This window comes from Moschus berezovskii, chromosome 8 (genome assembly GCF_049115385.1).
Source record: "Moschus berezovskii isolate FMDL1 chromosome 8, NW_MosBer_1.0, whole genome shotgun sequence".
Taxonomy (NCBI): Eukaryota; Metazoa; Chordata; class Mammalia; order Artiodactyla; family Moschidae; genus Moschus; species Moschus berezovskii.
The window spans coordinates 39,011,402-39,025,292 of NC_142467.1; the positions used below are offsets into that span (position 1 = coordinate 39,011,402).

The 13,891-nt window shown below is 45.3% G+C and overlaps 1 protein-coding gene across 2 annotated transcripts in view; it reads left to right on the top strand.

Annotated features, from left to right (window-relative positions):
- Positions 1-13,891, top strand: part of ATP10B (ATPase phospholipid transporting 10B (putative)) — a 375,135-nt gene that overhangs the window by 282,708 nt on the left and 78,536 nt on the right. For both annotated transcript variants that reach the window (XM_055429292.2, XM_055429294.2), the window contains 3 exons: positions 1,872-1,957; positions 6,453-6,559; positions 10,541-10,672. In XM_055429292.2, the coding sequence (XP_055285267.2) occupies positions 1,872-1,957; positions 6,453-6,559; positions 10,541-10,672 (325 nt within the window). The remainder of the gene's footprint in view (positions 1-1,871; positions 1,958-6,452; positions 6,560-10,540; positions 10,673-13,891) is intronic.

The window sequence follows — 13,891 nt, forward strand, 5'->3', positions numbered from 1 at the left end:
AGGTCACTGGGAAGCCCCACTAAGGGACAAGACAGCCGGGGATCCCTGGAGATGATTAAACAGGCGACAGGCTCACTGCAGTGTGATCATTAGCTCTCAGACCCGCTGCTGCAGACATCTGAAATGAGTTCGGACTCCAAAAGCCAGCAGTGAGCCGAGTGGTATGGATCCAGAGGGAAGCACATGGCTTAATCAGGACCGCGAAGGCAGCTGACAAATCACAGTGTTATTTGTCATCATCTCAGAACTCGGCAAGTGTTTGTCCCTGAAAAAATCAATACTTGGAGGGGAAAGGGCTGTATTTTTAGAAACTCCTGGATGGGTAATTTATTTCAAGTGAGCAGGGAGTTTATTTATGTTGGCACCCCCACAGAACCAATAGACAGTATATTTACACCAAGCCAGAAGATGCTGTCATTTCTTCTAATCAATTTACCCCTTTGAACAGTTGTACTTTGCAGCTTGGAGTGATAAATTCACTATTCAGGCTAAAAGCTCTACCCAGGGAACCAGTTCCAATCCCACCTTTAGCACTACTTCCTTCTATGGCATGGCCTGTTACATCTTTCAAAACTTTCCCACACAAATTCTGTCTTCTAAGGCACAATGGTGTTAGCCCCTTCTATAGATGAGAAAACTGAGGCTCAAGGATTGAATGTACTTTTAGCCAATGTAGGGTAGAATTAAAAAGCAAGATCTCCTCACCCCTAGTTGTATTTTCCTCAGGTTGGACTTTAAGAGATTGTAAACTGAAATACCTAACAAGAGAGAAAAAATGAAGAGTCAAGAATGTGTTTTAAATGCTTGGCTACAAGAATGTTTGAGGGGGTGGAGGGCAGTGTGTTGTACAAGTAAAGAACAGAAGGTCAGCAGTCAGACTTGGATTCAAATCCTAGTCCTGATATGACCACAGGCAGCCTCTTAACCCTTCTGAGTCATAGTTTTCCCATCTCTAGAGAGGCGATAATCAAGTTCTTACTTCATAGAAGAATTGTAAGCTTGAAGAAAAAATAGCATTTCTAAAGTTCTCATCATAGCATCTGACAGAGTAAGAGTCCAGTAAATGCTACTTATTTTGTTTTATTAATTATTATTTTCACAGCATTTTTGCAAAAGCCAACAGTTGAAACCAGGTCAGTGTTCAGTAGTGAAATATGGTGGCATTTATACAATAGGTTTCAATCCAGGTATTTAAAGAGATGTAGAAAAATGTAATAATGTGTACAAATGTTCACTGTATATGACCACTAAGTCTCATTTTTGAAATGCATAAATATGGGTGTGTGTCCATACATAAATGTGTGTAGGTGTATGTACATACTTTTTTAAACCCTGGAAATTCTAAATACACAAGAATATTGGCTATCTGTAGGTGGTGTGATTTATAATTTCTTCTTTTTGATCATCTATTTCTATACTGCCCAGTTTGGTAGCCACTAACCCCAGGTAGCTATTTAAATTAATTAAAATTAAATACAAGTTAAAAATCAGTTCTTCAGTCATACTACCTATTTCCACAGCCACACAGGATGTGTGGCTTCCACTTTAGACAGGGCAGACATAGAACATGTCCATCATGGCAGTAAGTTCTATGGGGCAACTTGAGTCTAGAGACTGAAATCCAGGCCAGAAAATAAATAGTCAGGACAGGGCCCTCCCTTTGCCAAGCACTCAAGTTTTCCTCTGCATCTACTTCTTCCTCCTTAATGAGGATGTTAGCTGTTTTTTCTAACACATTACAATTATCACGGTGCGACAAAGCGGGGATTACCTTATTTGCAATGGTTCTAACTATGATTAGCTCTCCCAATGATCCTATTAAAACGAGATCCCTCTGACTTAATAACCTCACAGCATTCTCTCTCTCACAGGAGGTACAGTTCCAACCAGAACATTTCCACAACACCATCGTGTGTGAGAAGCCCAACAACCACCTCAACAAATTTAAGGGTTATATGTAAGTATTTGCCACCCATGTGTTGCTTATAAATATTGCCTCTGCAGCTACAAGTTTTGTCTCAAAATGGCCAAACAGATAAGCGTCTGGGTCCTAAGAAAGTTTATTTCTTTTTATCTTAAGAAAGGGCTAGAGAAACCTAACTAAATTGAGAAAACTTTTTCAGTCTTTATTGTTGATGGAGTGACATTTAATTATCTCACAGGTTTAAATTCACTAAGTTTTTTCAGAACTCTGTGAAACAGCATCAAAATTGAGACCACAGTCTGATTCAGGGGAGGCAAGTATGATTAAATTTAGACCAGACTTCTGAAGGAGGCTTTATTGGACTGTAGGTAAGAATGGGGACTTTGGAGCTTGACAGACAATAGGTTCGAAACCAGGCTTTATCGCTTATAAGTTGTGTGAACTTGAGTAAATTAATTAATCTCTCTGGGCCTTCATTGCCACTTCTGTAAAATAAAGATTACATCACAGGAATTTTCTTGTCTGAGAGTTGATCATATACAAAGCATGGAAACAGAGTATATAGTTCATGGTGTTACTGCTGTTGCAATTACTGTTGTTATTATTTCAGTTTTGATTCAGCCTGAGAGTTTTGCTGTAATTTTGCTCCCACATTTGACAACTGGTCTTAATGCAAAAGACTCCCCCCCAAAAAAAGAGCAGTGGTAAAAGATGTGAATAAAGGCCCTATTGAGGGCTTTAAGACTTTCAGAGGACTTTCTCAGAATATCATCTCATTTAATCTGCAAAACAACCCAAGGAAGTGAGAATTCTGATTCCCAGTTTTCAGATGGGAGATCTGATGATAAAAATTTTCAGGATTCCCTCAGAGACATACAGCAGCTACAAGGCAGGGCTAGGACTTCCATCCTTTTCACTCTAACCCCTGTGTTTCGCATTGTCTGCACGCAGACAATCCGCGCAGACATGTTATGGCAGCTGCTCTACCAATGAGCCTGCAATGAGACTTCAGAAGATTTCTCAGGAGGCAGGTGTCAGGGCTTTCCCTCCAGCCACTGTTTCCCAGGCCATATGAGGTGTCTTGAGGAGCAAGATAAGAGGGGAAAAGCAAAAACAATAAGAAAGAAATGGCAGATTTTCAGTGCAAATTACTTTTTAAAAAATTAAAGAGCGCAGATGGAGACAGAGAAGGGCACAAGTTCCTGGAGAAGAGGAGGACTCATAGCAGGCATCTGGTGAGGTAGAGCTTGCCACCTGCCTGGGCAAGAAGTCCTCCCCACATGCACAAGTTTTGTGGATTTGGTTCATCCCAAGGCTTCCATGCCTTGAGTCATTCTCCATCCTCTTGGAGAGCAGCTTCATCGCTGGGTTTCTATTTGTAATTCTTTCTCCCCCAAACAGCTCGATGCCAGCAGCCAGCCTTTCTAAGCTTCAGCCTTGGCTCATCTCAGACAGAACTTTCCCAGCTCCATTCAACCCCCAGAACCTCCTCTTCCTGGTCACTGCCTCTAAAGGCAACTTTCCGCACCTGCCCAGGGCTCCTGGGTGAGCCCAGAAAGTCCAGTTGGTCAGTCTAGCAGCCAACCCATGGGATGCTGACAAGTTCTCCACCATGCTCCCACATCTCTTCCAAGGCCCACCACCCACAGATGAGCTACACTCTTGCTGAGCAAACCACAGGTCTGATGCCTCCAGGTGTCCAGAAGTTTCTCTGGGCGTCCTTAATGTAGGAACTATCTTGGGGCTACCCAGGCTGGCTGGAAACTGAGTAGTTTTTAATGCTTTGAATATTAGGAATGTCAGATTTGACAATGCAATTTTTAAGCAATAAGATCAGTCCAGAGCAGTGGTTCTCAAACCCCTTTCCCTCCTCTCTATCAGAGGACCTTTACGGTATCTGACACGTTGTTGATTATCACAACTGGGACGAGGTACTGCTTGCATCTGGTGGGTAGGGGTCGGAGATGCTACTCAGCATCCTAAGAGGCACAGAACAGACCCACCACAAAGGCTCAGTTCAGTTCAGTTCAGTTCAGTCGCTCAGTCGTGTCCGACTCTTTGCGACCCCATGAATCACAGCACACCAGGCCTCCCTGTCCATCACCAACTCCCGGAGTTCACTCAAACTCATGTCCATCGAGTCGGTGATGCCATCCAGCCATCTCATTCTCTGTCATCCCCTTCTCCTCCCACCCCCAATCCTTCCCAGCATCAGAGTCTTTTCCAGTGAGTCAACTCTTTGCATGAGGTGGCCAAAGTATTGGAGTTTCAGCTTTAGCATCAGTCCTTCCAATGAACACCCAGGATTGATCTCCTTTAGAATGGACTGGTTGGATCTCCTTGCAGTCCAAGGGACTCTCAAGAGTCTTCTCCAGCACCACAGTTCAAAAGCAGCAATTCTTCGGCGATCAGCTTTCTTCACAGTCCAACTGTCACATCCATACATGATCACAGGAAAAACCATAGCCTTGACTAGACAGACCTTGGTTGGCAAAGTAATGTCTCTGCTTTTTAATATGCTCTCTAGGTTGGTCATAACTTTCCTTCCAAGGAGTAAGCGTCTTTTAATTTCCTGGCTGCAATCAGCATCTGCAGTGATTTTGGAGCCCAAAATCCCATCCAAATAGTCAGTAGTATCAAGGTGGAGAGATACTGCCATGAGTCAGTTAAGTAAAGCATCCCTGTAAACAGTGCACTAAACAGAAGGGCTGTGAGGTTGCAGTCCCTTTGTACGGAAAAAAGAACATTATGACCGGGAGACAAGGAAGATGCTGTCATAGGTTACCACCTTAGAGCATCATAAAAGTGCTCGTTAAACCACTAGCTACTAACAGTGAATCATTCAATATTCTATCTGTAGCAGCTCCCTCCGTAAGGACAGGTGGGTCTTCAACTTCAGCCATTCTCAGCACCTTTATGATTTGTATCACATTCATAAACACTATATATTACAAATCTTTAATTGACTTATTTTTCTCTTAATTATTTCAGAAGAAAAGGTTATGTTACTGGCACTATGGGCAACCGGTATCGCTGCTATATATAGCTTGCCATAGATTTATGGCTGTATTACTTTCCATATATAACTTTTATAACAGTAAAGTGAAATCAAAACAGTTATTTTACTCTAACTACAGACTATTGCCAAAACCTCCTCTGTGTTAAAAAATTAGATAAATAAGTGCTAGAAAGGATTAACAGAGATAAACTAAGATATTTCCTTGTTAAATTCAAAAGAATTGCAAATGCAAATGACTGATTCAATGTAAATTAATGCTACTTTAAGAACTCCAATGTAGTAAAAATCACATGAGGCTTGGTGTTTGAGGCCTCATGGTGTTTGAGGTTCCCAAGTTCTGGGACGCCCTATGTCTTAGAAGTATGTCCTTGGAAAGATCTCTCACCCTCTCTGAGTTTCAACTTTCTCATAAGCAAGGATAATCACCCTGCTAACTTCCTAGAGCTGTGAAGAGTCAAATAAAATCATGTACGTAATATAGTATATAAACACAGTAAAGAATTATTCTGAGTGGTATTGTAGCATTCTGGAGCCAGACTTCCTGGATTTGAGTCCCCTTTCTGCCATGTACTATGATTGCCTCAGTTTCCCTATCTTTAAAATGGGTATGAAACATGACCTACCTTCTAAGGTTGTCATGACCATTATTTAATACATAGGAAACATAACGGGACCTAGAGAAATGAAGTATTGAAGAGTTAGAAGGAGAGAAATCCATTAGGGTTCAGATGATTACTGTTCTGTTCTCCCCAATGTTGTGAGGAAGTTATATTTAAAGTTCTAAAAATCCCAGAGAGGGAGCACATCAAGACTGAATGAGGACCAGACACCAAGTCAACCCTGGTGTGGGTTGACTCAGAAGTTTCTAGAGTGAAGTGGGAAATTGTGATGCTTCCTGAGTCTAGAAGAAGGGAAGAACTCTACAGATCTCCCCTTTGAGAAGCTGCCTCCCAGGATGTTGCACAAAGGCCACTGGTCCTCCTGCTGTGAGGTCTGTTTATTTTGTGAGGATGGAGCAAGAGAAGAATAGCACAGGCGAGAGGCCAAGAGGGGAGCCTCTGGGCTGCTCTTCCTCATCATCTCATGATAAGAGAGGTGGGACTGTCCATTTCCTCTACAGACTTGGACGTTCAGCTTGTGTGGGGATAGTGGGTATGTGAACACTGCTTCAGGGAGCACAGCACCTATCCTTGCAGGGTCAGAAGCCAGTTCCCCCACATTTTGCCCCTAAAACCATTTTGAATCTTACTCATCAGAGTTCTGCCTTTTAGGCAAAATCACATCCTTAGGGATGGGTAATTCTCCTCTAATTGTCCAGGCCCCATTAGGTGTCCTAGGACCAACGAAGTCATGCATTTAAACATGGGAATTAGTTTCCAAGTTAATATTGCTCTTCTGAAGAAGAGGGAGAAGAGGGATCGTGTTCACTCACCACTTATAATTCTGAGACACTAACCAGTGGAAGAGTGGAGACACCACCAAATCGTTCCTGTCTTTCATCAACACCAGGGAACATCCTGATCAGACCAGGACCGGCTTTGGCAGTGAGAGTCTTCTGCTTCGAGGCTGCACCATCAGAAACACTGAAGTGGCTGTTGGCATTGTCATCTACACAGGTTATTGTCCCTGGACACTTTCCTATGTCCCTGCCCTTTCTCCTCCTTCCTCCAAAACCTCCTCCAAATTCATCTTTAGTTTGTGGGAGCTCACACCACTTCTAAGGGGGTAGAGTCATGTGATTTCCTGTTTCTCAGCTAAGCAAACTGAGGCTGGAATCACAGCAGCTCACTTGGTCCACAGGAGACATAATTCGATTCCGAGTCACTGCCACTCATCTGGATAACACGGGGAGGGGGATCATGCATCCCTAATGGTTGTGCATCTTCTTGAGCTTGAGGAGTAACCTCACCAAACTCAGCAACATCACTGTGTGTGCCTCAGTGTCCTCATCTGTACAATGGGAATAACATCTGTATCTGCCTCATAAAGCACTCGTGAGAGTACAGTGACCCAGACATAGAAAGCACCCAGCGCTGAGTGTAGCACATGAGGGAACGATGAGTCTTGGTGGTTGTTTTTGCCGTTGTTTTTATCATAAGCTTCATTCATTTTGTGGCTCTGTATATGGTGGTCTATCTCTTCTTTGCACTTTGATTTTGCTTCCCCTTGAAAAAAAGTAACAGCAGCATTTCTCATAATGAGATTTGAAGGGGGTCTTGGGACGGTTGAATCTCCAGTACCTAGCACCTGGCGCTCCATGGGTGCTCAGTCCATGTCTGTTTTTTCTTGAACGACTGCAAACATCTGTGGAGGTAACACATTCTCCCTGGAGTGTCTACCTTCCCTGGAACTCTCCAGAATAAGTTTCCCTGGATCGTCCACTCACTAGGACACCTTGTAATATTTTGTTTACTTTTAGTTGGTATGTTTTGGTCTACATAGAATCCAAACTCTGTTAGACGTGGAAGAGCACTAACACATCAGTCTACCCTGTGACTCCCTTTGGCAGCCTGTGAGAGAAAAGCAGGGATTTTTTTGAATAGTGCCACAATCTAGCTGGCTTTCCCTAATTTGGGGGAGGGATGTTATATTTGTCAACACAGGTCACTGCTTTCAACGGTCTTTGACAGTGAAGTTCTGTGCTGCCTGGCAGACTTACTAAACATGACCCCTTCAATAATCCTTGCCCCACCAAAAGACCCTCATAAACATTGAGTTTTCTTCTCTGCCTGAGCAGAAACAAGCTCTGAGTGGGTGACGGGGGGTGGCCTGTGAGAGGGCAGACAGAGAGGGAGTCAATCATGGTTACTGGAGTCAGACTGCCTGGGGCTAAACCAACCCTGGGCTTCCCTAGAAGCTCAGCTGGTAAAGAATCTGCCTGCAATGCAGGAGACGTGGGTTCAATCTCTGGGTTGGGAAAATCCCCTGGAGAAGGGAACCGCTACCCACTTCAGTATTCTGGCCTGGAGAATTTCGTGTACTGTGTAGTCCATGCAGTCGCAAAGAGTCGGACACGACTGAGCGACTTTCACACACACTAAACCAGCCCTTGGCTGCAAGTTCCTGAAACGCTGGTCCAGCTTTCCACACAAAAGGCACTGATAACCTGTTCTCATAGGACTGTAAGTTTCAAATGAGATGATCTGTGCAAAGGGCTTAACACTAGCCTGGCACATGTCAGGGTCTCAAAAAATGTGAGCAAACATGGTGCTAACGGTGTACATGTTGTCATCTAGAGCAGGGGTCCTCAGCCTCAACCCTGGTGGCCTTTGTCCCAGATTGTTCTTTGTGGGGGGAGGGGCATCCTATAGGATGTTTAGCAGCATCCCCGGCTTCTGCCAACTAGATGCCATGAGTGCCACCTCCTCAAAGATGATAACCAAAACTTGCTGAAGACTTTGCCAAATGTCCCCTGGGGAACAAAGTCCCCTGTGGAGAATGACTGGTCTGGAGCTGTACTCTCTGCCTTGGTGGTATAGATGAACACAACAGGAACACCTCAGGATCAAAGGCAAAATAAAGCCAAGTCAAGTTTTCCAGGAAGAAGAAATTCCACGTGGAGGTGTATGCTTCCCACTGCAGGCATTAATTGAGGCCCTACTGTGTACCAGAAACTAGCATAGGTACTTTATGTGTATCAGTTCACTCCCTTATGCCAGAGCACACAACCATAATATCTCATTTTGTAAATGAGGAATTGAGATACAAAAGGATTAATTCCACCAAGGTCACATGTCTCCTGAGATTAATTCCCTCCAACCCAAGGTCAAGTGCCTGAGAGCCAAGCTCCGTCAGACACTGGAGCCCACATTCTATCCACCACAGCATGATGCCTCCCCCATGAGACCATATTTTGCCAAAGGGACAGAAGAGTCTTAGGAAGTGAGGAGTGGGTGAAGGGGGTGGTACCAGAACCCCTTGCATGGGATGAGCCCAGGGCAGGCAGGGACCCCAGCTGTGGCAGCCCTTGAACAACTGGAGTGACTGGAGTCTGACATGATAAGCCCAGAGCGTGCTCACTCCTGCGGTTTCACTGCCACTTTAAATCCACAAGGCCACCAGCTAAACAGCATTAAAACACTCACAGCTAGAGCTGATGTATTGGTTCTCTTTCATTTTGCACAGGAAATATGTGACTGGTGTCTTTTAAATTGTCTTCTGAGGGGTATGGCACAGTAATTAAAATTTAGCAGCCCCAAAGGAAAGGCTCTGTTTAAAGATAAGGCTTAGTTAGACTGTCAGCTCTTAGTTGGGTGACTTGGGTACCCGGGGTCAGTGGAAAGAGAAATAGAGCAGGAATCAGCATCCTGGGTTCTCCATGCAGCTCTGATGTTCATGTATCCTTTCACTTGGAACAAGTCCCTTCTATGCTTCCGTCATGGGTTTCTCCAACTGGAGAAAAGGGGCGACTGGATAAGATCAGTAGTTTTTAAATTTTATTATTTTTTCTTTGAACAAAATTTTATGCAGAACTCCAAGATAGGAGGAGAGCTGCCCAGAGTAAATGCTGGGGTGGAGGCCTTTGGCCACTACACTCTTACACAAGCAACAAACACCTTAGCAAAGAAGCAAGCATGAAAATGACTGGTCTCAAATACAGTGCTGCCACAGGGCCTTGGCATATACTGTTCCCCAGCCCAAAACCCTTTTCTTCCAACTTTTCTCTCTCCATTCATGTCTCCCTTAAATGTCGCCTCCTTGAGAAACCTTCCATGACCATACTCTCTAATGGCATCTCTTATTTTTTTAGCCCTTATTTATTGTTTACTTCATGCGACTCATCACCAACTGCAATGACCTTGTTTACTTGTTTGCTTGTGTGTTTTCACCAGCATGCGTATCATCTGTCTTACGGTATCCTACCACTGACCCACAACAGCCCCTTTGTGCAAATCAGAAGACGGCTCTTCCTCAAGACAGCCTTCTGTCATTTGCTAGAAATGTGTCCTGAGAGGCTTACAAATCTATGACAGCTACAAAGTGAGGGCTACCTCTTGAGTTGTGTAGGACACAGCCAATGCACGGGAGTCTGATCTATGCCCTGACCCCACATGTGTCAGGCAGGTAGGGGATGTTTCATAAAAACCCACTGACCAGTTGTGTGAGGTCTCACCAGCTGTTCCCAGAACCTCCCTATGCCAGGACACATCCAGGTTAGAGAATGAAGCCTCTCTTGTTTTTTTAGTTTTTTAGGTTTTTTTTTCCAACTGGAGTAGAACTGCTTTTACAGTGTTGTGTTAATTTCTGCTGTACACTAATGTGAATCAGCCATTTGTATACACATATATGGTATAATATATCCCCTCCCTCTTGAGCTCCCCCCTCACCCCCCCCGCACCCACCCCTCTAGGTCATCACTGAGCTGAGCTCCCTGTGCTATGCAGCAGCTTCCCACTAGCTATCTTGTTTACACACAGCAGTGTGTACATATCAATCTTCTCCCGTTTCATCCCACCACCACCCCAAGTCCCTTCCTGTGTCCACACATCCATTCTCTCTGTCTGCTCTGCACAGAGGTAACTCTCCTGTGGGAAGAGCCAGAGGCAAACGGAGCGGGGCGGGGGGCAAAGACTAACGATCTTACTTTTCCCACAAAGGCCATGAGACGAAAGCCATGCTGAACAACAGCGGCCCGCGGTACAAACGCAGCAAGATCGAGCGGCGCATGAACAGGGACATCTTCTCCTGCATCGGCATCCTCTTCCTCATGTGCCTCATTGGAGCTGTAGGTATGGAATGTTCTGGAAAGAACAACCCCACAGGCTTCTTCTGTTTCTTTTGTGCCAGTTGCCTCAACACAGAGCCTCGGTTTCCTTATCTATGAAAAGAAGTTAATAAATAAAAGCAAGCCTGCTCTGTATTTAACAGGGTGCCCATTCAGCCAAAAATGCAGGTGACATTGTTCTAAAAGTTGTATGTGCCCTAAATCGCAGGAAGAACATCTGTCATGTGTCTATTCAGGAAATACTTTCTGAACCCAGGCACCCCCTTAACCAGAGAGGGTAACAGATGAATCAATCACAGGACTGTCCTCAGAGAGCAGGAAGGTCCTCAGAGTCCAGCAGGAACAAGTCCAGCCAGAGAACAGAATCAATAACACCATCTGTCACATTCAGTGAGGGCGGCACCAGGCACTGTGTTCGTTTCCTAGTGCTGTTGTAAAAGGTTAATGCAAACTGAGTGGTTTCAAACAACACTAGCTGATTCTGTTACATATCCAGGGTTCAGAGTCCAAGATCAATTTCACTGGATTAAGACCAGGGTGCCTGCAGGACCGGCTCCTTCCGGAGATCTTGGGGTGTGGGGGGGGAAGCGGCCCCTTGTCTTTCTGGACCGGCTCCTTCCGGAGATCTTGGGGTGTTGGAGGGGAAGCGGCCCCTTGTCTTTCTGGTTTCTACTAGCCACCTGGGTTTCTGCATTTGCAGCACTGGGGGATTTTCAGGACTTCCAGGTGGTAAAGAACAGGAGTCATAGGAGACTCAAGTTCCGTCCCTGGGTCAGAAAGATCCCCTGGAGAAGGAAACGGCAACCCACTCCAGTATTCTTGCCTGGAGAATCCCACGGACAGAGGAGCCTGAAGGGCTACAATCCAGGGGGGTCACAAAGAGTCAGACACAACTAAGCGAATGAGCACACACACACATACACGCCTTCATTTTCAAAGCGCCTTACTTCACATCTTCTCCTTGTCTGTGGGCATATCTCCCTGTGCCTCCTCTTTATAAGGACACTCATAAACCATCATCAGGCCCACCCGGCTAATCCAGGCTTCTCTTTGCCATCTCAGGGTCCTTCACTCAATCCTGTCTGCAAAGTCCCTTTTGCACATTCACAGGGCCCCGGGTCGAGTACACAGACACTTTAGGGGATGTTATTCAGCCTGCTGTGGGTGTTATGGGAGCATCAAGGAAGGAAGTCTTGCTGAAGCTGATTCTCACCAGAAGAGGGAGGTGGCAGGGACAGGATAGGGCCGGCACCTGTGAAAGGAGAAAGAGGACGCTTTACCCCAAGGACAGCACAGACAAAGCAGAGAGGCAGGAGGGAAAATCATTCTTTTGCAGAGGAGAGTTTGGCTGTTTGGCAAGAGCAAGGCCAAGGATGGAACCCTGAATAGAAGCAGGCTGAGGCCAGGTTCTACTGTAGGCAACGCAGACCACTGTGGGAGGGGTGATCCAGAGTTATTTCAGTCGATCCTCGGAGGGTAGGCAGGGCAGTGAGTACGATCCTTGTTCTTACTCTCCCCGCTATGGCTTAAAACTAAAGCTGGTTCTTGGCACCCTAAAGGAGGCCTTACAAGAAGCAGGGAGGATCAAATTGAAGAACTCATATGCTGAGTCCAGAGCCCCCTGCTGACTCTGCACCAGGGAGCAGCTGTCTCGTTTGCTCTTCACTTGCTTCTATCAGAAATCGCACCCATCACTGTTGTTATACTTTATTTTTTAGAAACTATTTCTTTTTAATATGTATTTATATTTATTTATTTGACTGTGCCAGGTCTTAGTTGCAGCATGTGGAATCTAGTTCCCTGACCAGGGATCAAACCCAGGACCCTGCATCGGGAGCACAGAATCTTAGACACTGGACCACCAGGGAAGTCCTCATCACTGTTTTTAAAAGACAGTGTCCAAGGCCTAAAACGTTGCTCAGCCCACAAAGTTCTTATGTGTCACCACAGTGAAGACAGTGGGGTTTAGTCTTGTGCATGGCCTGGAGTTTTGAATGAATGCACTTCCCAGGTGTGTCTCGCAGCACTCCAAGAGGGGCTCAAAGCTGGAAGGGCAGCACCTGAAGGTAGCAGAAACCAGCAAACAAGAAAACCACCCATTGGTTTTGTGGTCCATCCGTGTCCCCAGAGATGCTACAAAACTCTTGCTCTGTTTGGAGAAGGTTTTTTAGGGACCATCAAACCTGGAAAGGACATTGAAGATCATGTCACTATGTCTCTAGAGAAAGGAAATTAATGATTAAAGGGTCACAGACAAGACTCAGGCAAATGAGCAGCAGCTTGGTAGATTGCCCAAAATAAGAAATACTTTGAGAAAGTAATGGGGAGGGGCAGGATTCTCTTATCTGAGAATAACAACTCATAGAGTGACAGGCCTCTGTTGGTACCTAACTAAAGCATAGCTCCTGTAGGAGGTGATGGCTCTCAAATGAGCACCATTCCAGGGTCATTTATCATACATTTACTTTACCAGACTTCCCTGGTGGCTCAGCTGATAAAGAATTCACCTATAATGTGGAAGACCTGGGTTTGATCCCTGGGTTGGGAAAATCCCCTGGAGGAGGAAATGGCAACCACTCCAGTATTCTTGCCTGGAGAATCCCATGGACAGAGGAGCCAGGCAAGAGAACGGCTACCCACTCCAGTATTCTGGCCTGGAGAATTCCAAAGACTGTATACTCCATGGGGTCGCAAAGAGTCGGACACGATTGAGCAACTTTCACTTCACTACTTTAATGTATGAAGATGGAATTTCTTTTTTATTTGTCTGGATTGTCCTCCCCAGGCCTTTCTAATCACCCAGTACCCACCTGGGTTTCAGAATCCCTCCAGGTCTCCTCCCCCATGCAGCCTGCTCTGATTTCTTTCGTGATCTCTAGCTCCTCTGAAAGCCAGTGATTCTTACTCTGTACCATATAATTGGCCCTTAACCTCACATCCATAAGTCCCCTTTATTCTGCTGTGTATGATGGTATTTGGCCCAACCTCTTGGGCAAAGAAGTATCTTGGGGGCAGGGTGGCATCCTTTTTGCCTTTTATTCCCTATAGTTTCTGTCTTGGAGCCAAGAGCATTATACACACAGGGTGATCCTGTTCTCACAATAACCCCGTGGGGGAGGTACTGCTACTGATTGATAGATAAGGGTGCTGAGATTCAGAGAGCTCAGTGCCAGTTGCACTTATCAATCTGCACTTGATGGGTGTTGCTGTCCCCACTTATAAT